This window comes from Symphodus melops (genome assembly GCF_947650265.1).
Source record: "Symphodus melops genome assembly, chromosome: 16".
Taxonomy (NCBI): domain Eukaryota; kingdom Metazoa; phylum Chordata; class Actinopteri; order Labriformes; family Labridae; genus Symphodus; species Symphodus melops.
The window spans coordinates 22,172,909-22,193,022 of NC_136706.1; the positions used below are offsets into that span (position 1 = coordinate 22,172,909).

Consider the following 20,114-nt stretch of genomic DNA (forward strand, 5'->3'; position numbering starts at 1 on the left):
GTCCAAATACAACACACAAACCTTCAGTCAAACACGTACTGAACACGCAGGTGAAAAAATAAATAATGGTAGAAATCATTCTCAGTATCATCATCATCATCATCTACCACCCACTACCATCTTGTATCCCAGTAATTATAATAAAAGTTTGATCCTTGACCCCGTCGGTTTTTTATTTCAATACTGCCAAATCTATTACTAGGGTAGCAAGCGCGCTAGAATTTGCTCTTCAGAGTTTGGTGTAAATATTGGACAATTTACTGCTGTCATTTTCGTTTTTTGCAGTGCTCCTGATAATTTTTAATTTCAACCTCACTTCCATTAGGGTGACTTTTTTTTGTTTGTTTTATGAACAAATCTGGCAGGTGGCCAAGAAACAATTTAAGCACAGTCCCCATTAAATAGCTACCTTAAGACCAAGATTGATCAAGTTTGTCAATAGGATCAATCACTAAGTACCAAAGCACAACTGTACCTTCTCGGGTGGGTCCTCACTAATCCAGATTTTTTTTTCTAACCTATGTTTCATTCAGATGATGCTTTTGCTGACTCCAGTTCCATGTTTTGGGGGTTAAGACTGACTTGATTAAGGACTATAAAAATATTGACGATTACAATTAATTTCAGAGGATGGGAATTTGGCAACGATGCAAGTCCTTGTTGGCAAAGATTCAAGTTCATATGGGAAAGGGTGAGTAAAGGCTTGGTCAAGGGCAGCAACAGACTGCCGGAGTCTAAGGAGGTTTCTGTACAGTCCTGTAAGAGCAGAGTCAGCTGGATTCAGATCCATACAGTTCAGACTGTTCCAGTAGGTCCTCACACTTTGTTCTGTCCGGCAAAAAAACAAAAAATCAATCCCTTTTTGTTTCTGTCGATATTAGGATCCAGAGGTGACATGGGTTTACTGGTGGGTGATGTTCTTTTGAGTAAAGTTAAACTGTTTTGTGGAAGAGAAGAAACCGACAGCTATTTAGGAAAATAGGAAATACCGGTAAGGATCGTGCCATATCACCACAACAGACTACCTCGGATCCAGGTAGGAAAAATAAAGTATCGTTGAAACTTTGGTGGCTGAGAATGTGATCTCTACATCTTGGAGCAGGCTCTGGTAGCATTTTCAAACCGTTTTCACACCCGATGAATGCACAAAGCTGGAACACCCAAACGGAAAATAAAAGACGAAAGGAATATTTCCATTAGCGATCGTGAAAAGAAGTGAGGTACAGTCACAGTAACTGAGTTGTGGACAACCCAGCGGAGAAGAACGCTAATAAATACCACAGAGAAGTGAAACAGGAGGGGACTATTAGCTGTCTCTTTTTTTGTGATAATCCCGTCATCCTGTGTCATCTAGTCAAGGCGCGAGGCATTGGGTTTGTCTAGTTGTGTGTTTATTGAATAGTCCAGTGGGGTTTCACTTTGAACTCCCAAAGAAGTCCCCTCCAGCTCTGTCCTGTTCTTGGAGTTGATGCAGTGCTGCCGTAGTGTTTATCTTCTGTTTCCCTTCTATCCAAACCCGCTCCCACACAGTGAAAACTGTCTGAGACCAGAGGAAACCAAACAAACTCAACCCAGCACAGATGGAGGTCTGATTCCACAGAGGCATCTTCAAACCCAGAGTGACCTGTTGCTGTCCCTAGTGAATGTGCAACAGATGACATCAAGGCCTGAAGAAGGATTCAAGACTGGACCATAGCTGAGGGCTGGGTTGGGATCAGAGGTTAGAAGGCGGAGCCAGTGATAGCATTAAGCTGCTTCATCAGCCCTTCTAGACTGGCCATCTGCTCTGAAAGGTCGTCCTGCTCGTAAACCTGAAAGACAAAAACAAAGAAGACCAGGTTACAAGACCATACATGTGGAAAATATGTTTGAACGTTCGTCTGGTAACACAAATGTTGTTTGTTATATGTTTTGTGGGGTAGTTTGAGGAGGCGACCACTAAGAAACAAGGAGTGGTTCTATGTAACATTTTGAAGTGCAGTACAGTTATTGTGGTAAGTGACTTACAGTGCAACAAACTGGGACATACTTTGAGTCCACCTCATAAAGAAGAATTGATGGAACCAAAACATGCAATTTATTTATTTCTTTAATGTAAGGGTCATCAAAAATTAGTGATTGTAAAATTGTTCATCACAAATGAGCTGTTACTGTTTGGTGCTTTTGACTGTCTGATTTAGCGTTATTTAGGAACTACATGAGAAGAAAACAGTCATTATTAACTAATTACACAGATAAAGTGTGCTCGTGGCTGGCTTGTTGTTATCCCCCCAAAAATTGTTCCTAAATAAGAGTAACTCAGAAAGTAAAACACTGTTTCCTCGCATGTTGAAAAATGAAGCTCATGCAAAGGTTTAAAAAAAAAAAGCAGTTCCTTGAGTGTCCACTTGCGGCTCGTGATAAAAGCAAAGGACTCCCTAGTAGGGCTCACTATTAAAATATCAATGAACCTTTTTTTTTACAGCCTGTTTTAAAAAAAATACTTTTGGTCTTGTCACAGTTTCATTTGAAAAACGTGTTCAGGGTGCGAACTTTTGAATAAATGTCTGTTCATATTGAGGCTTAGAGCTTTTCATAGATTTTCATAACTGGAGACATGGAAACGAAGTTGACTGTTCAGCCTATGAGGCTTCAGGTCCACCTCTGTTCCAGCTCTTTGCCTGTTGCATGACTATTCAACAATTTAATGGAAATAGCGTTTACAACATGGCTTCCTCCACTGTTCAAGCTTCATAACACCTCTTGTGATACAAACAGGTGACTTCACTGAGACTACGTCCATGTTTTATACAGTCATTGGGAAACATCGCATTTCAAGTCCATTCATTACATAATGTAACAGATATTTTACACTTTCATTTATTTTGAATATAATCCTTCTTCGTGACGTTCAATGACTCCTCCACTTGTGGGCATGCGATGTACTACAAAATGCAGATATCTGCACAAAGCCAATCCATCTTAATCAACCTCATGTCTGCTTTGATTTCTTTGTCAAAGTTCTGCTATTGTTGCCTGTCAGTGCAGTACAGGCATTCAATCTGTTGTAATTGATACAAATTAAGGCTGACTTTATGTTGAGTGTGATGGATAATGTAAAAGCAGCAAAGTGTCTGCAGGTTGACTGAGCTGAAAGAAAAGGCTGCACGATGAAAAGATGTTCAGCAGGAATGCAAAGTACGCAGGTTGTTAAGGTATGAATACAATCTTTTTTAATGTGCAACATCAGGTTTGATAAGAGGTTACATCAAACACATTGGAGGTGTTGCTGTCCGTTGTCTGCATGCATTTTCAAGGATACAATCCACTCACGGTGACGGCTGCACTAACACCCTGCTGAGACTCTGTGATCACTGTGTAATGGCTTGTTCGGTCCGCCTTTGCAAACTGTAACATCTGAGTGGGCTGGCTTAAGTGCCTCCATCTCTGGGTTTGTGTGTGACAGTCAAGTGCACATCTCTTACACACTCTCTCTCAGTGTGTCATATTGAGCGTGGCCTTCATGCAGAGTTTGTCTTTGCAGTATGAACAAAAAAAAAATTCAATATTCTCCTCAGCACGCTGCAGAAAACCGATAAAGGCTCAGCGGAAATATTTTTCGCACTTAAACTGAAAGGATTGTGTCAATGCACAAAACTGTCATGTAACATGAACTGCATAAGCACTTTATACTGTATGTGCAAGTCCTTCGAAATGATGCACTGAGTAAATATTACTGCACAGCGTCCATTGGTCTAAACACAAACAGACAAAAACACAAAAAAACGATTTAACCTGATGCAATCAAGGAAAAACTTTAATTATAAATGTTATCTCTTAACTGTGTGTTCAGTCTGACAACTACATATCAAGAATAAAATACATGATGAATAGCTCCTATTTTCCTCGATACAAATCTAATCTAAGTCAAATCTCAAATACTGATCTAGCAAAACATCTATTGTCAGATAAAAAAACAAAAACTAGAGTTATAAGGAGCATCTCATTGGAGGAAGCGAAGATGATTGGACTCCTTATCAGACAATACTTTGCAATTTTTCTTGAAAAAATAACATTCATCATTTTCCCAACAGTTTAAGATTTATATTTCCCCAATTTCTGAAAGAATTGTTAAGAAAAATGTTGTTTTTTTTTCATACAAACTAAATCTTTTTGAACACACTTTTTGTTTTCTCAACATGGTGACAACAGATTTTTACCAGGAAGAGCAACAAAGCTACACAGAAACTGCAAGGTGCTGAACAAGACGGGAATCATCACACAGGGAGTTTAAACCTCGTGTCCCCTCTTAAGGCTCGCTCTCTAAAGGCCAGCCTGTGGAAGATTGTTCCCCCGCTGTCCCTGCACTCAGCCCGCTCTAAGAATAACCGTGCCTGACCTCTTGTATATAAAGTTGTGATACAACATGTGCATTGTTTTATGTGATCATGAAATGTCCTTTCCTTACAAGTCAGGGAGCCTCTCCCATGTCAGAGAAACAGGACTGCAGCTCCACTGACTTTGTGTCTTATGATGGTCAGATACGAGCAGAATGAGATTGTTTGATATAAAAAGTTGGGGATTGCATATACTTCATGTGCTTGTGCAACTGTCCACTTCTTCTATTCACAGCAGGACTAAGGAAGTGCACTGAGCTTGAGCGAAGGATGGAGCACTTACACCAGTCATGTGAGCTGGACTTTAGGGGAGACCATGCTTCAGTACGGTAATGACTGCACCCTAACATGCACACTGTGTCTTAAACCTGTGCACTGAATGAACATCAACATTTAGGTGAGCTATGAAAGAAGAGAAGAACAACTTTTGAATTTTGCAAAAAGTTGCCTCTAGTTTATGTTGCTATTTTGGAAGTTCATGTTTCTCTTTCAAAAACAAAAGATAGACTCCATGTATCCAACAAAACATCCGAGTGTATTCTGGCAAAGTTCAGATGGATGAAAATATTAGAGGATCTATTTGACACAATGTCGATGAACTCTGCTTGTTTTTCTCAAGTTTAGAACATTTCAAACATTTATCTTTTAATCTTTGAACATCGTTGCAACACGTGTGTTGTCCTTTTTATTTTCCATTTTGTAATGAGTCACACACGCCGGAGAGGTCTCAACCTACTGATCCAGATTTTGAAAATCCGATGCAGCGTGTCCAGTTCAAAGCTTTTAGCCTGACCAGACGGGGGTCGTGTGGGATCAGCCTTCGACCGCTCCCTGCAGTCCGCCACTTATATATGGATTTTTAGATCGCCTCCATTTAAATCATCATCGGGCTCGATCGCAGCGCTGCACTGAAACGTTTAAACATCCTTTTTTTTTTTTTTTTTTTAAATATACTTTATTAATCCCGCGAGGGGAAATTCGGTTTTCACTCTGCATTAATGGAGAGGTCTCAGAGTGAGGGGGCTGCCCACAGAGAGCGCCCCAGAGCAGTTTTTGGGGTTCGGTGCCTTGCTCAGGGGCACCTCGGCAGTGCTCAGGAAGTGGACTGGCACCTCTCCATCCTGAATCCTCCTGCAGCATCAAACCAGCCAACAATTAGCAGACGGTTAAAGAGTCTAAACGTATCATTTAAGTCATCCATTAAAAGCTTGAGTCTGCAACACAGTCCAGATAGAGGCCTGATGAATCGTGTTCAAAGTGATCATCTTAATGTAGCATCCACTTTGTGACAGGATTTAGAAAAGCTTCAAAACAATGTTTTCTGTTATGCATGGTGAATCTGCAGCTTTTAAGCAGGTGGCGTAAGTCTCTCTTCTCCCAGGAGTGACTGTTGAGCTGCACATAGCAGGGGGAAGAAAAGGACACACGGTGGATGTTTATCCGTCTACCTCTTTGACCTCACACTTTCACTCTGAATGAGAACACAAAAGCTCATCTCACAGCCTCCTGCGTCGACATGTTTCATACTCTCCACAAAAAGCTTCTTAGAAATCAGAGAGTATAAAAGCATTATGAAATCCCAGCGACCTGCCGATCTCATTTGGTGACCTCGACAGCAGAGTCCGTAAACGCTTCATCAATGGGAGAAAATGCCCGTTGATGCTGCGTGTTTCTGTCTGATATCCTGTTATCTGTGTCCACCAGCTGACCTGCTTTCACACTGATTTTTTTTTCTTCTTTTTTTTTTTAATCCCCCACGAGTTCCTCTCAAACACACCGCGGTGAGAGGAGCGCATGTGAAGGCAAAGTGGAGCGAATCAGAAAACTTGTAAGGAGAGAGAACAAACTCGGCTGCTTAAAAAAAAAACAAGTCTAATCAGAGTTTGGTGATTTACTTGCTGCTGCTGATCAGAGTAAATAAGAACAAGTTAAAAAATATAAATAGAGCAAATCAGGAAGAAGGAAAAAGTCAGAAAACTTTGTTTGTGTTGTATTTCTGGAAAACGTGCAGAACATGTCACTAGTGTTTATTTTCTGTCAGAATGCTCGTTCGGTTCGCTGCTCGTGTGGTCGACCGGCTGCTACTTCTCTCTGTCCCTTTGAATTCTCCACGCCGACAAATAAAGTTTGTTTGAATTGAACTGAAGAAACGAAGACAAACTGCCCGTGAATGTAAACCAACTCGACAGGAGACCTGTTAGATGTCATCTAACACAGCTTAATGTTTACTGTAATATACATGCTACAGCAGACAGGCTGCTGGGTCTTTGTGGTAATTGCATACGGATGATGATTGGATACTTCAAGTATCTATACAGAAAGCAGCAGGATCAAGTCCCACGGTTCCCAACACTCAAACCCTTCAGCATGACGTCGAGATGAATATTTCCCACAATGCAATACGTATCATGATACAGAGGCCACGATGTGAAACGTATCGTTATTAGTGTTATTGATCCTTCACTTTAGGTCCTTTGAGATCTTAGAAACACGTGAACATATTTGAATCCCACAGCTGTGTCTGTGGTGTTATTGTAAAGTGCACCGGAGGGCATTTAGCTTTGAAAACTATCATCTCAGCTTTGCAGCCAAATCGATCCTGTAACATCTCTCCATGTTTTTACAAGGAGCACAAGGCGATATATTGCTTTATGGATTTTTTTAAGCACAGCCCAAGCATAATGTAATATAACACGGCGTAATGCACTCAACCTCTATGTGATGCATCGAGCTGTGATTTCATCTAACCGGATGTAATGCAACATTTTTAAAATGTGAAGTAACATCCTGAAACACAAACATGCAGAATTACATCATCGTAATTTACAAAAGGAAAAACGTTGATTTTGTTATAGAGAAGAAAAAACCCTTCCAGCTACTTAAGACAGGATTATGTGAGTAACAACCTCCTGCAACGCGAGGTTTGCTTTCACAGGCTGAGAAATAAAACTTAACACTTGACCTGTTATTTAAAGTTCATCATCATCTGCGGCAGAAATCAATACTCGAGTGTCACGAGCAGCAAAGGAAAGTCTGAACTCTCGTCCTTATCTCACGCTCCCACTGTGCTGCTTTGAAATAAATCACCACACTTACCTTATTATTAAAGCACCATTGTGTCGCACTTACATTACTCACCTGCACTGGGCTGCAGCGTGTTAACAGGCCGTGTGTGTGTGTGTGTGTGTGTGTGTGTGTGTGTGTGTGTGTGTGAGATATAGATAGGCCAGGGGGCTGATGGGAAAAGACTAGATCAATTACAGAGATAGAACAGCAGATGAGGAGAAAGACCTGCTGACCTTTAACTCGCCCCTATATCTCTCCCTCTCTTATTCCTTCACCCTCTTCTCTCTGTCTTATTTCTTCCTCCTCTTCTTATCGCTCCTCTTGAGATCCTCTTTTTTTTCCTTCCCCTCCTCCTTGAGCGTCCTTCTCCTCCCGTCGTCATGGCTATACGTCCTTCTCATCTCCTCCTCTCTTTCCCTCCGTCCTTCTGCTCCCTCCTTCTGGTTGCTACGGTGACACGTCGTGCTCTTACCCTTTTCTTCCTCACACCTCCTCTCCCTCCCTCCTTGTCATAGAGTCCTAAATGAATATTTAACCATGTCCGTGTCCCTCCACGTCATCTTCTGTCATTTATCTCTCTGCTTGTCACCTCCTTCCTCACCCTTCCTCGCTCCTCTCCTCTCAATCAGCCTCTTCGTCTTTCTCTCTGCCCTCCAAGTCCACCCTCATCCTCCTCTTTTATCCTCCTTATTCCTATTTTCATTTTTTTTTCCAGCACATTTCCTTTTTTTCCGGTTTGTTCTTTTCACCCCTTCTTCTCCTCATACGTTTCCTTTCCTCATCTCCCTCCTTGCTGTCCTTTCTCCCTCTACCATGCACTCTCCTTCCTTTCCGCACTCCTTCTCTCTCTGTCTCCTTTTCCATCCTCCTTAATTATCTTTTTCACCTCCTTCTCTCTCGTCTCCTTTCTGCCCCTTCCTTTCCACGTCTCCTCCTCCCTCATTTCTTCACCACTTCCTTCTTTATCACCCTTCCTCCTTCTTGTAACTTTAGCATCATCCCTCAACTCCAAAACACATTAGTTACCCTCCTCCTCCTCCTTCCTGTAATCTCTGCACCCATATCTCCACTTCTCTTTCTTCCTCCTCCTCATCTCCCATCCTATCTCTCTCCCTCCTCCCCCCTCTCCTCCTCCTCTCTTAACTTGTCTCCTCCTATCCTTTGTACTCTTCCTCTCATTTCCAGTCATCCCCTCCCTCACTTTGTGTTTTCTTTCCTCTCCTGTCTCCTTTCTCCTGTCCTTTCCTACCACCTCCTTCTTCTTGTCTTTCTTTTCTCCTCCTCTCGTTCCCCTCCTCTTTTCCATCTCCCTCTATTTTCACCCTGCACCCTCCTCATCCTGATTTTCTCTCCTCCTTCTCTACCTCCTTATCTGGGTGCTCTTACCCTCCTCTCCCCTCCGACCCTCGCTGTCCCTCCTTAAGAACCCGATGTTCTTTAACTCTCTTCCTCCTTTTTACTCTGCTGTCTCTCCCTCCTCTTTCCAATCATTCCTCCTCCTCCTCCTCCTCCTTCCTTTATCTCCTCTCTTCATTAATCTTCTTTTCTCTTCTCTACCTTGTCATTTCTTTACCCCTTTGTTTTCTTCTTACTCTTCATTCTCCTCCTCCTTCCTGTCACTCCTCTTCTTCTCCCTCATAGTCTTCCTTTCCTTTTCATTGTCTTCTTCCTCTTCTTCCTCCTTCTCTCTTCTCCCACGTCTCCCCTCTCATCTTCATCGTTCCTCCTTCCCTCCTCGTTTCCTGCTTCCTCTCTGTTTCCTCTCGTCTCTTTAGGCACACTCACTAATGAACTGTATTATATTCTACAGCTGTGATGCCACCGGCACACAGAAGGAATGGAAACAGGTGTAGTGACAAAGCTGTGTGTGTGTGTGTGTGTGTGTGTGTGTGTGTGTGTGTGTGTGTGTGTGTGTGTGTGTGTGTGTGTGTGTGTGTGTGTGTGTGTGTGTGTGTGTGTGTGTGTGTGTGTGTGTGTGTGTGTGTGTGTGTGTGTGTGTGTGTGTGTGTGTGTGTGTGTGTGTGTGTGTGTGTGTGTGTGTGTGTGTGTGTGTGTGTGTGTGTGTGTGTGTGTGTGTGTGTGTGTGTGTGTGTGTGTGTGTGTGTGTGTGTGTGTGTGTGTGTGTGTGTGTGTGTGTGTGTGTGTGTGTGTGTGTGTGTGTGTGTGTGTGTGTGTGTGTGTGTGTGTGTGTGTGTGTGTGTGTGTGTGTGTGTGTGTGTGTGTGTGTGTGTGTGTGTGTGTGTGTGTGTGTGTGTGTGTGTGTGTGTGTGTGTGTGTGTGTGTGTGTGTGTGTGTGTCCTCTCTGTTTCCCCCTCCACCTATCTTGTCTTCTTTTGGTGTTTTATGAATGTGTTTGCAGCTCTTCCTCCTCAGTGGATATTCAAGGACACTTTTAGCTGTGACTGATGTTACTGCATCCGACACCTGCTACACCTCCGGCTGTCCCCCCCCCCCCCCCCCCCCCGCTGAGCTGAGCTTGTTTTTCCTCATGGGAAGAGAAGGGGAATTTTAAAAAACATGTGTCCTATTTTTTTCCAACACATTTTGAGGTCTCAGTTAATAATTGGTACAAAAAGTTTAGATTTGCTCCATTTAATTGAAACAAGCGACAAAAACATCAACTCTCAGTTTACATGCACTTTACCCCGTGCAGCCATTACAGCCTGTTTCACTGCAGCAGGTCGACACAAACTACTGTGTGTAGTTACGGGCATATTAATCATTTACAAACTAAAATGTGTAAAAACAAACATATAAAGTGCCAATAAACGAGTGAAACTACATGTATACAATTATTTAAATTCTCACAGTGAGGTCACATCCTCTTATCTACATGAAGTGTTGGTCAACATGTTCACACAAACAAGGTGTATATTTGTCTCAAAGAAGTCATCAGTGTATCAGCTCCTTCAGTGAACCACTTCATGAAAGGCTCGATGGTCCCAAATGAAGAAGAGTTTTTATTGCACCCTAACTTAAGTTCACTTCCTCCCTGTGATCATGCACACTCTCTCACTCTTAAAGTTCTGACCCAGCTCTGACCCAGTTCTGACCCAGTTCTGACCCAGCTCTGACCCAGCTCTGGAGGTCAGCTGGAGCTGCAGAGTCCTCGTTATAACACAGTCTGTACGAGATGAAGCGCACCTTGAATGCATCTGGTCTGCAGAGAGCTCAAAGACACCTGACCGAACCAATCAGGACTAACAGCTGTCTCCTGTTTCACAGTGAAAGGCAACAATCTAAATCCTAATCTGCTCCAAAGCCTTTAAACTCTCTGACATCAAACAATGTTCATCAGTGTGTGAATGCTCATTAAGTTCAGCTCTACGACATATTGACATGTTTCACACAAACTGAACTCTACATGAAGACATGTCCAACTGACTCCTGAAGTCAAAATGATTGACACGGACCCTTTGGGGCTTCTAGTTGTGGGCGGAGTTTAAAAAGAAGTTGCAGTGTCTCTCTTTTCAACAGACAGAAATCTGACTGGACTTACGTTGGCAGCTGAATCCTCAGCCGGTTTGGCTCCTCCCTCCTCCGGTAAGTCCGGCGCCGTCGGGACTGATACGGGCAGCAGAGGAGAGCGAGCCTTGCTGGCCTGACCCAAAGACGCTGTCTTCACCTGGGGCTTTGGAAGGCTTGCACCTGGGCAGGACAAAGAGAGGCCTGGTGTTAACACTTCTTACATCTTATGTTACATTGCTGAAGGTTTCGGCACCGTCGATGGCTTTGGAGACTGTGAAGACAAACGTTTTACTTTTCCAGGGATTGTACTTTGAAAGTTTGGACAGTTTTAAAGAGAGTGATTCATTTGGTCGGGTTGAATTTTAGAGCAAGGACAGATCATGTAATTAGTAACTGAGCATGAATGGAGGGATAATGGATGATTTTAGAGGCCAAATCTCAAGACAAGACAATCATCACAATCCTGAGACAATTCACTACATGATGATCAGAGTGTGAATACAGGGGGTGTAGGGGGGGGGGGGGGGGGTCTGAGACCTCGTGGTTGGGATCTCTCTGAAAAAAAAAAAAAAAAAATCACCTGAAATTGCCGTTACACTCTGCAGTGGATCAGAGAAAAGCACACAAACGGTTTATTTTCCTGTTTTGTGCAGCTGCTTGCTGCAGATGTGATTCTCTTGGGTTTGCTGCATCTTGATAAGAAACGTCCCCACATGCAGGTCACCCGCTGAGACGGAGACTTTGTTGTTGTCTGTTGTCTCGCACGGAGCCACCGAAGACCAATGCGGTCAGTGAGTTGCTCCAGACGGTTGGCAATTATTTCCGTGCGGCGTACTGTGTCAGCGCTCAGTCCGAAGTGCGTCTGTCATCGAAGTGTCCGACCCCACTTTAATAAACAAACAACACGACACGTGTCCGAAATGAATCAAACTCTGGACCACGTGGAAGTGTTCATGTTGTTATCCAACTAACCAAAATAATGTCACACTAAAAGCTAAATTATACATCAGCGGCTCGTGGAGCGTTGATAAAAAGATTGGATCATTGTTTTTCAGAAACGGATCAGAAGGCAGGAAAATGAAGGTCAGGTGTTCACTGTGACCTCACTGTGACCTCACAGTGACCTCACAATGAACTCAGGAATAATATTTAACATCATCAGGCCAAAGGAGGTCAGTGTGCTGCTAAACTCTGTACACAACTAGTACAACCTGCTTTTTAACATTGATCTGATGCGAGTGCTGACAGGAACCATAAAGCGGTTATTGATTGGTCGATATGACGAGTTCACATGCAACAAAGTGAGCCATTAACAGGAAACAGATCTCAGGCCTAAATCATCAATCTGTGCGTCTACTTTTTACACATTGATCATTTAGCATCCATCCATCAGATCTGTATCGGGGATTTCTTTTATCTCCGAGCAGCAACTTTACATGTTGAGCAATGAAGCCAGTGTGGAAGTGAGACAACACGCAGTTCCTTGAGTGTCCACTTGAGGCGTTCTCCTTAGTCGAGTCGGTCTCCATAGAGCTCCATATTTAAATGCTCATTTTTACAATAGATAAAACAATGTGAACAACATGTGATCTATAGCTCAATCTACGGAAGCCTGAAAAGGACAAACATCCATACATTTTACTTCACTTTATTATCACATGATAGAGAGTAAATGTATTTATCTAGTTATCAATTTCACAATCTTCGAATAACAACTCTGTCATCGGGTCATTTTTTATTATTTTCTCAATTTCTGGTCACTCAAAACCAACATGGCGACATCTAAATGCTGAATTTGAGGCTTCATTTATGAAGTCAAGAAACCAGTGGATGATGTCACGTTGGTTATTTCCATTCTGTGTGTTTTATATGAGCTATACAGCATAGTGTATTTATAGCAGTCACTCTATTTGACCATCATCAACACAAGAAGTGCAATGAGGAAACCAACAAAGAAACAAAAGTGGTGAGTCACCCAAACAACATGAAAAGTAATGGATGAATAAACGAGAAAACCAAATCAATAGATACATTCAGCCTCCTCTGCCCAATCACAAATAATCTTCATGAAGTCACATTGAAGGACCACTTAAAGAAGGAACCAGAAAAACAAGATCAATGCCATCAAAAGAGACTTTTTTAATCTCTTCTCCGATTCACCGAGCAGCCTTGTGATGTCTGAATACATCCCCGGGCTTCTTACCCACAATCCTCTTGTTTCGTACCCAGAACGGCACTTCTTCACTTCCTGATCAATAAACAGCTACGCTCCTCCTCGTGAAACAAAACACCTGGAAAGCCTTGAAACCGTCAACAAAACAGACAACTTTTCTTATTTTACAAATACATTCACAACTATACATAATAAAGTTTCCTCCAGCAGATCAAGAGTTATATTACAAAATACATTTCCCCCTTAACACAACCCATCCACTCCCAATGGGTTACCAGGATGGATACGAATAAATCCTGCCTGAGGTTCAAACAGGCCTGAAGTTGTGCTGAGAACAACTCAGTTTGAAGTCCAGAAGTCAGAAATGAAGGGACTTAAATTAACACATTTCTCCAAATGACATTAAAAATGTCGACTCAACATCCAGACTCTGGTTGCATACGATCAGATCTGCAGAGAGATACTTTATAATTGTTCAAAACCAGAATTGCAAAGAGCATAAAGTATCCGAAATGTCTTTTGCGTAGATGAGTCTATTAAAAAAATACTGTATGCACTTGAAAAAGTGGATTAGGTTGCTGAACTTCTTAAATCAGGAGGCCTCTCTCTTAAAACCACGCAGAGAAAAAAGATGTGTCTGTCTGCTTCACGGCTTCCTGCTGAGGATAAGATTCATTTCCAACTGTTGAATCATACTTTCCATCCGTGCAGTACACAGCGTGAATGAAAAAAAAAAGAAAATGGTCCATTTTAGGATTCTAGCAGAGAACAATGAAGATAAACTGTGAAAAGGTTTCATTATAGCAATTCTCCCTGCAGAGATAAAGTTCTCTTTGCTGTGGTTAAAACGCAAAATCACCAACAGTGCAACATGAAGTAACATAATTTATGTATTTATAAAAAGATTTGGCGTGAAAATAGATGTGCCGTTTATCCTGTAATCTTCACCACACTTATTGCCCTCTGTGTCTGTTCTTTTCACCGGAGGTATTTTTATTCACCACTCTTCACTAACGACATCATAAAAAAAAAAAAAAGAGAGAAATGTAGAATAGATTAAAGGGGACATGTTTGTGAAAAATCCACTTTCACAGTGTTTTAGAATATTTATGTTGGTAACCTGAGAGTCTACAGAGCCACAAAATGTGCAATAAACCCACCTGTTTGTGGGCTGCAGAAGTCACGACAACACAAAGAAAAATGTCCCGTTTCAAATGTGCTCTCCTTGTGATGTCACAGTGGGATTCTGGTAAAATATAAAATCCCCTCCCCTCCCCTGCTATCTCCTCCCATGGACTCCACCTCCAGCCTAGAGCTGAACTTTAGTGCAGGTCCACCATTTTTATTCTCCCTACAGAGAAGAGAAGTCTACCAGGAAAACTCAGGGGGCGGGGCTTATTGCATTTAAAGAGACACACACACCAAAACGGAGCGTTCTGAGAGAGCTGGTTTCTACAGGGTCACAAACCTCCTCTGCTGCTTGATTCATGTTATGTTTGGACCCAAGCTCAGAAACACAGATGCTTCATTAAGACTGCAGAAGACTGTTTGAAAAGGTGGAGAAAAGAGACAACATGTCCTCTTTAAAGCAGCTTGGAAAGCAGCAGCGACTGATTCTGATTCAGAACACTTTTCATGGCTCTTCTTGGTGTCTAATAGGGCGGCATAAGGTAGCATCTGTTCACTCTCTTTTTCATGGGGATGTTTTTTATCCTTGTCGGTTAAAATGTATTATACCAATACAAAAACCCAATATTGTTATCCACCTCCAGTGCCAGTCAATGCTCCAACCACATAATAAAACCAATCAGTCCTGGATATTTCAGGTTTCAGACACATTTTCAATCGACTACAACTAGCAGAGAAAAAATATGTCGAATACGTCGATGTTTTTCCAACAATCCAGTTTACTGTATGTTGATGTAATCACACCAGCGTGTTCTTAAAGTTTGATCTATCCATTACTGCCTAGGAGGAATATAGCAGTCTTTCTTCAAGGTGATGTTCCTTCAACGCCAGCAACAGAAAAGGCTCACTGTGACACGACTATATGAATGAGAGTGAAGTCTTTGGTAGGGATAAGTACAGCGTCCTTCGATGGCAGTTAAAGTGGCTCCAGCTTGTACATTTTCTACATTTTCTGGTCCCTGTACTTTATTTATTTATTTTTCCACAGTATTTCTGACCTGGTGTGTCTCTGTGTGTCTGTAAATGTGATGTATAAAAACCCTGCCAGGTTCATTTCAAAATGGAGCAGAACCAAATGTGTTTGTATGACTCCTCAGCACGCTGCTGTCAGAGCGAATCCAAACTGAGCCCAGCGCCACAAAAAAAACAAAAAAAAAAACACAATGAGCTGCAGCGGTGGAGAGCTGAAGCAAAGGTTACACATCCACAGTGAAGAACACCATAAAGGAGACTTTCACGGTTCCTGGCTCGGCCTCGGGGGCGGGGGGGGGTTTGACGGCGAGGGATGGGGGTGCGATGTGAGCGCCGTCTCCTGTTTTCAGGAAGGTGGATATATTTACCAGACAAACTGCAGTGGAAGGTGAGAAACGCCCGGCGGGGGTCACATCAGCAGCGTCTGTCTCTGTCTGTGGGTCGACGCCAGAGATGGGGAGATTTATGGCGTGGAGGTGAGGGAGGGGGCGGGGTTATTGATCCTCAGGACGGATTGAAGTGAATACAGGTAAAGATGAAAAGTGTCTTTGAGGAGATGTCGTGTCTCAAGAGGAAGACGAGCCGACATCCTCCCCTTCCTCTTCACACTGGAGTTTCTTTGTCTCACCCCCCCCAACACACACACACACACACACACACACACACACACACACACACACACACACACACACACACACACACACTCTGTCTGTCTGTTTGAAGTCTGGCTCTCTGTGAAACTGTCTGCCTCAGCACAAAGATGTCAGGCAGACAGGTGCACGCAGGTGAGGAGGCTTGGGTTTGGTGAACTTTGAGGAGCTAACTTTATATCATGATTATATAAAATATTCACTTTCTTAAGGATGAAAATGTTTTTTTCAAACTGAATCATTGTTTCAGCATCGTCGGTGCAATCCACTGTTTCCACTGTTTGTGCACAAAAGACATAAACAGAGCAGCTTTTAATTAACTTCTTCTTCTTCTAATTAATCTAAACACGAAGCTGTTCTAATAATAAAGATAGTTAAAGCTCCCGTAAGGAACGATCACTCTGGAGGGGGGGGGACAGATGTGGCGTGCATGGGGGGGACAGATGTGGCGTGCATGGAGGGGGGGACAGATGTGGCGTGCATGGAGGGGGGGACAGATGTGGCGTGCATGGAGGAGGGGGACAGATGTGGCGTGCATGGAGGGGGGGACAGATGTGGCGTGCATGGGGGGGGGACAGATGTGGCGTGCATGGAGGGGGGGGGACAGATGTATCGTGCACGGTGCGGGGGGGACAGATGTGGCATGCATGGAGGGGGGGGACAGATGTGGCGTGCATGGGGGGGGACAGATGTGGCGTGCATGGAGGGGGGGACAGATGTGGCGTGCATGGAGGGGGGGCAGATGTGGCGTGCATGGGGGGGACAGATGTGGCGTGCATGGAGGGGGGGGGACAGATGTATCGTGCACGGTGCGGGGGGGACAGATGTGGCATGCATGGAAGGGGGGGGACAGATGTGGCGTGCATGGGGGGGGGGACAGATGTGGTGTGCATGGAGGGGGGGACAGATGTGGTGTGCATGGAGGGGGGGGACAGATGTGGCATGCATGGAGGGGGGGACAGATGTGGCGTGCATGGAGGGGGGGGACAGATGTGGCGTGCATGGGGAGGCAGATGTGGCGTGCATGGAGGGGGGGCAGATGTGGCGTGCATGGAGGGGGGGCAGATGTGGCGTGCATGGAGGGGGGGGCAGATGTGGCGTGCATGGAGGGGGGGCAGATGTGGCGTGCATGGAGTGGGGGGCAGATGTGGCGTGCATGGAGGGGGGGACAGATGTGGCGTGCATGGAGGGGGGGGACAGATTTGGCGTGCATGGAGGAGGGGGGGACAGATGTGGCGTGCATGGAGGAGGGGGGGACAGATGTGGCGTGCATGGAGGGGGGGGACAGGGGACTATTGACCTTCTCAAACGGGCTGGTGTAACAAGAAGTTTAAAGTCTGAAGAGTTTCAGCACACATCTCGATCATTTCACCATCTTCTTACATTTTTTAAAAGCGTCTGATCAAAGAGGACAAACCCTCCTCCTCCTCCTCCTCCTCCTCCTCCTCCGTCGCTCCGGCTTCACTTCACACCTGAGGGTTCAGGGTCTTTTGAAAATATCATTCAGTTTTTTTCTTTTTAACTCCCATCTCACCTTCCTGACACGAGGTGGGTGTTAACAGGTCAGATCCACCTGCTGCTCTGCTCAGCACGTGGAACACGACGCTTGTATCATCAGATCAGCGCTGGGTTACGACTTCACCTCTTATTTATGCATCTCTCTGGCTCACCTCCTGATCCTTCCTGTCGTCCCTCTCTCAGTTAAAAACACTTTAGCCTTTTTTTTTTTTACCGTTAGCACTAATTCCTGCCGCACAAATTGAGAATAACTGCTCCGAAAATCTCAACGTCTTCCCGATGTGGTCATCCACTCGCAACGTATAACCGTTTGAAAGCATCTTAAAGCTTTTCATCGGTAATAAGGTTGGTGGTACGAGGCGAGATGAAGCCATAAGCTTTAAAGCATCCATCACAGCCGGCTCACGTCTGCCTCCAGCTGCGGCTGAAATGTCTTTTTCTCACTATCAGACATCGAGTCAGACAATCCCATTACAGCTTCCAGCATTAAAGCGCACATTCAGGCCAATTTAGCTGAGTAACTGCCCGCCATCACACTTAACTCTGCACACGGGCTGCAGAGGGCGCGTTGGAAAAAGGGAAGACGCTCGCTGTTTAAAAATTAATATGAAACCAGGGCGAGAAGGAGGAAGTTTGTGTGGTTTGCTGCAGCTCAAGGCCAAAAAAAAAAGAATACTCAAGTCTAATTTAAACTTCTATTTTTATAGCAGCGGGGTATTTGTATTTCTCCTGCTCTGATTTTGTCATTCAGCGTTTCCTGTTTGGATTAAAACGTCACGTCGACCATATCTCCGACATAAAGCGTGTTTATTTCAGAGATACGTCTCAGGGGGAAGACACAATAGCAGACACTACGTTGGTTTAAGCGTTAAAGAGGATGAACGAGTGATTGGATATTCTCGGCTCCGTAAAATCGCTGACTCACACGAGACAGATTCAAAAACGAGAACGAAGGTCGGTCTGAAAGAGATTGTTCCTTTGATCAGATCGAGCAGCAAACACTAGATCTGTGTCCCCCCACACACACACACACACCCACACACACACACACACACAACACGATGGTTACAGCACGCGTATAAGAAGTGGACGCTTGTGTTTCAAAGTGAAGCCAAAGGACTTCGAGCTGTTTGTAGTTTCTGATTCGTAACCACTTCCTGTTTTCCTGGCTCAGTCAATGTCGTAACTTTCCGTCTAACAAAAGGCCCTTACGTTTTTTCAAAATAAAAGCCTGGTTGAATACCAACTGCAAGCATTAAACAGGCAAACATTTCAGAATAAAAGCCCCCCAAAAGATGTGAAATAATACAAATTCAAAAAAACAATTAATCACGATCAACTTTTTTACGTTTTGAGATTAATCAAAATAAAAAATAATTGTTCACCAGCTCTTATTGTTGCACGATGCGAGGAGGCAGAGCAGCTCTGTGTCTTTACACGGTCTGAGTTCAACTTAAAAAAAGAACATTTTAAGGTCAACTGTTCGCTCTGATGATGTAGAAATGTACATTATATTTAGTTTGAGCAGAATCCAGAGATAAGGATTCAGCACACTTTAACATGAGCGACTCGAAGCACACACACAGAGCGTCACCTCTTTCCTCTGCAGCTTTCCATCCATCTTACAAATTTATTAAGTGGCGAGCATCAATCTCCTGTGGGTTCAGGTCATTCTGTCTCTCTCTCCCCGTCTCTCTCGCTCGCCACAACAATCCAATTAAAGCATGAAAACATCTCATTCTTTACAGCGAGGGAGTCATTCAGGCCGGATAAACACACAAACAAGACCACAGATGAACATCGAACGCCATCGCTCACAAGTCTGTTCTCCCTCCTTTAAAGGCAGACGGAGGGGGGGTGATGGAGGGAGAGCTACCCAGCTCTAAGGCTCTGTTTTGAGGGGGGGGCGGCGGGGGGGGGGCGGGGGGGTCACAGGGTGAATGTTGAGTCTCTGGAAGTCGCTGCAGGCTCGCTATTTCTGAGCGAAAGGTTTCCAGGAGACGAAAATCAATGTTAATCTGAGGCCACCTGGGCGTGTAAACAGAGCCGTAATGGAACTGTACACACACACACACACACACACACACACACACACACACCTCCACCCACACACACACACACACACCTCCACCCACACACACACATACACACAAACACCTCCACACACACACACACGCACTTACATACACACACACACACACCCACTCAAACTCTCACACACATATACACAAACAAACACATACACAAACACACACAAAAACACACAAAAAGAAAACAAACACACACACACAAACATGCACACACACACACACACAAACACACACAAAAACACACTCACACACCCACGAACACGCACACAGAGGTGATACACACCTACAGACAGCAACACAACAAATACACTTACACACACACACTCACAGACACACACACACACACACACACACACAGACACACACACACTTAGTATCCAGGGATCAGATGAAGTGTAGACGAAGGGTTTCTCTCACTGTGCTGCGGGCGATCACAGAGAATGACAGGATGAGTCCCAGAGGGAGAGAGAGAAGGAAAAGAGGGCGAGTGAAAGAGATAAGAAGGTAAAGCAGCAAATATCCCCCGCTTTCATCCTGTTCATCCTCCAGCCCCGTTTTCAATCTCAAGCTTTACACAAACACCTAATGAAGGATTCATAGAAAATGATGAAAG

General features: G+C 44.0%; 1 protein-coding gene across 2 annotated transcripts in view; it reads right to left on the reverse strand.

Moving 5' to 3' along the window:
• Positions 1 to 1,373: 1,373 nt before the first annotated feature.
• dcc (DCC netrin 1 receptor) overlaps positions 1,374 to 20,114 on the reverse strand; it is a 206,087-nt gene continuing 187,346 nt past the window's right edge. For both annotated transcript variants that reach the window (XM_079364542.1, XM_079364543.1), the window contains exons 28-29: positions 10,942 to 11,090; positions 1,374 to 1,811 (exon numbers count right to left, since the gene is read on the reverse strand). In XM_079364542.1, the coding sequence (XP_079220668.1) occupies positions 1,722 to 1,811; positions 10,942 to 11,090 (239 nt within the window). In that variant the 3' untranslated portion in view covers positions 1,374 to 1,721. The remainder of the gene's footprint in view (positions 1,812 to 10,941; positions 11,091 to 20,114) is intronic.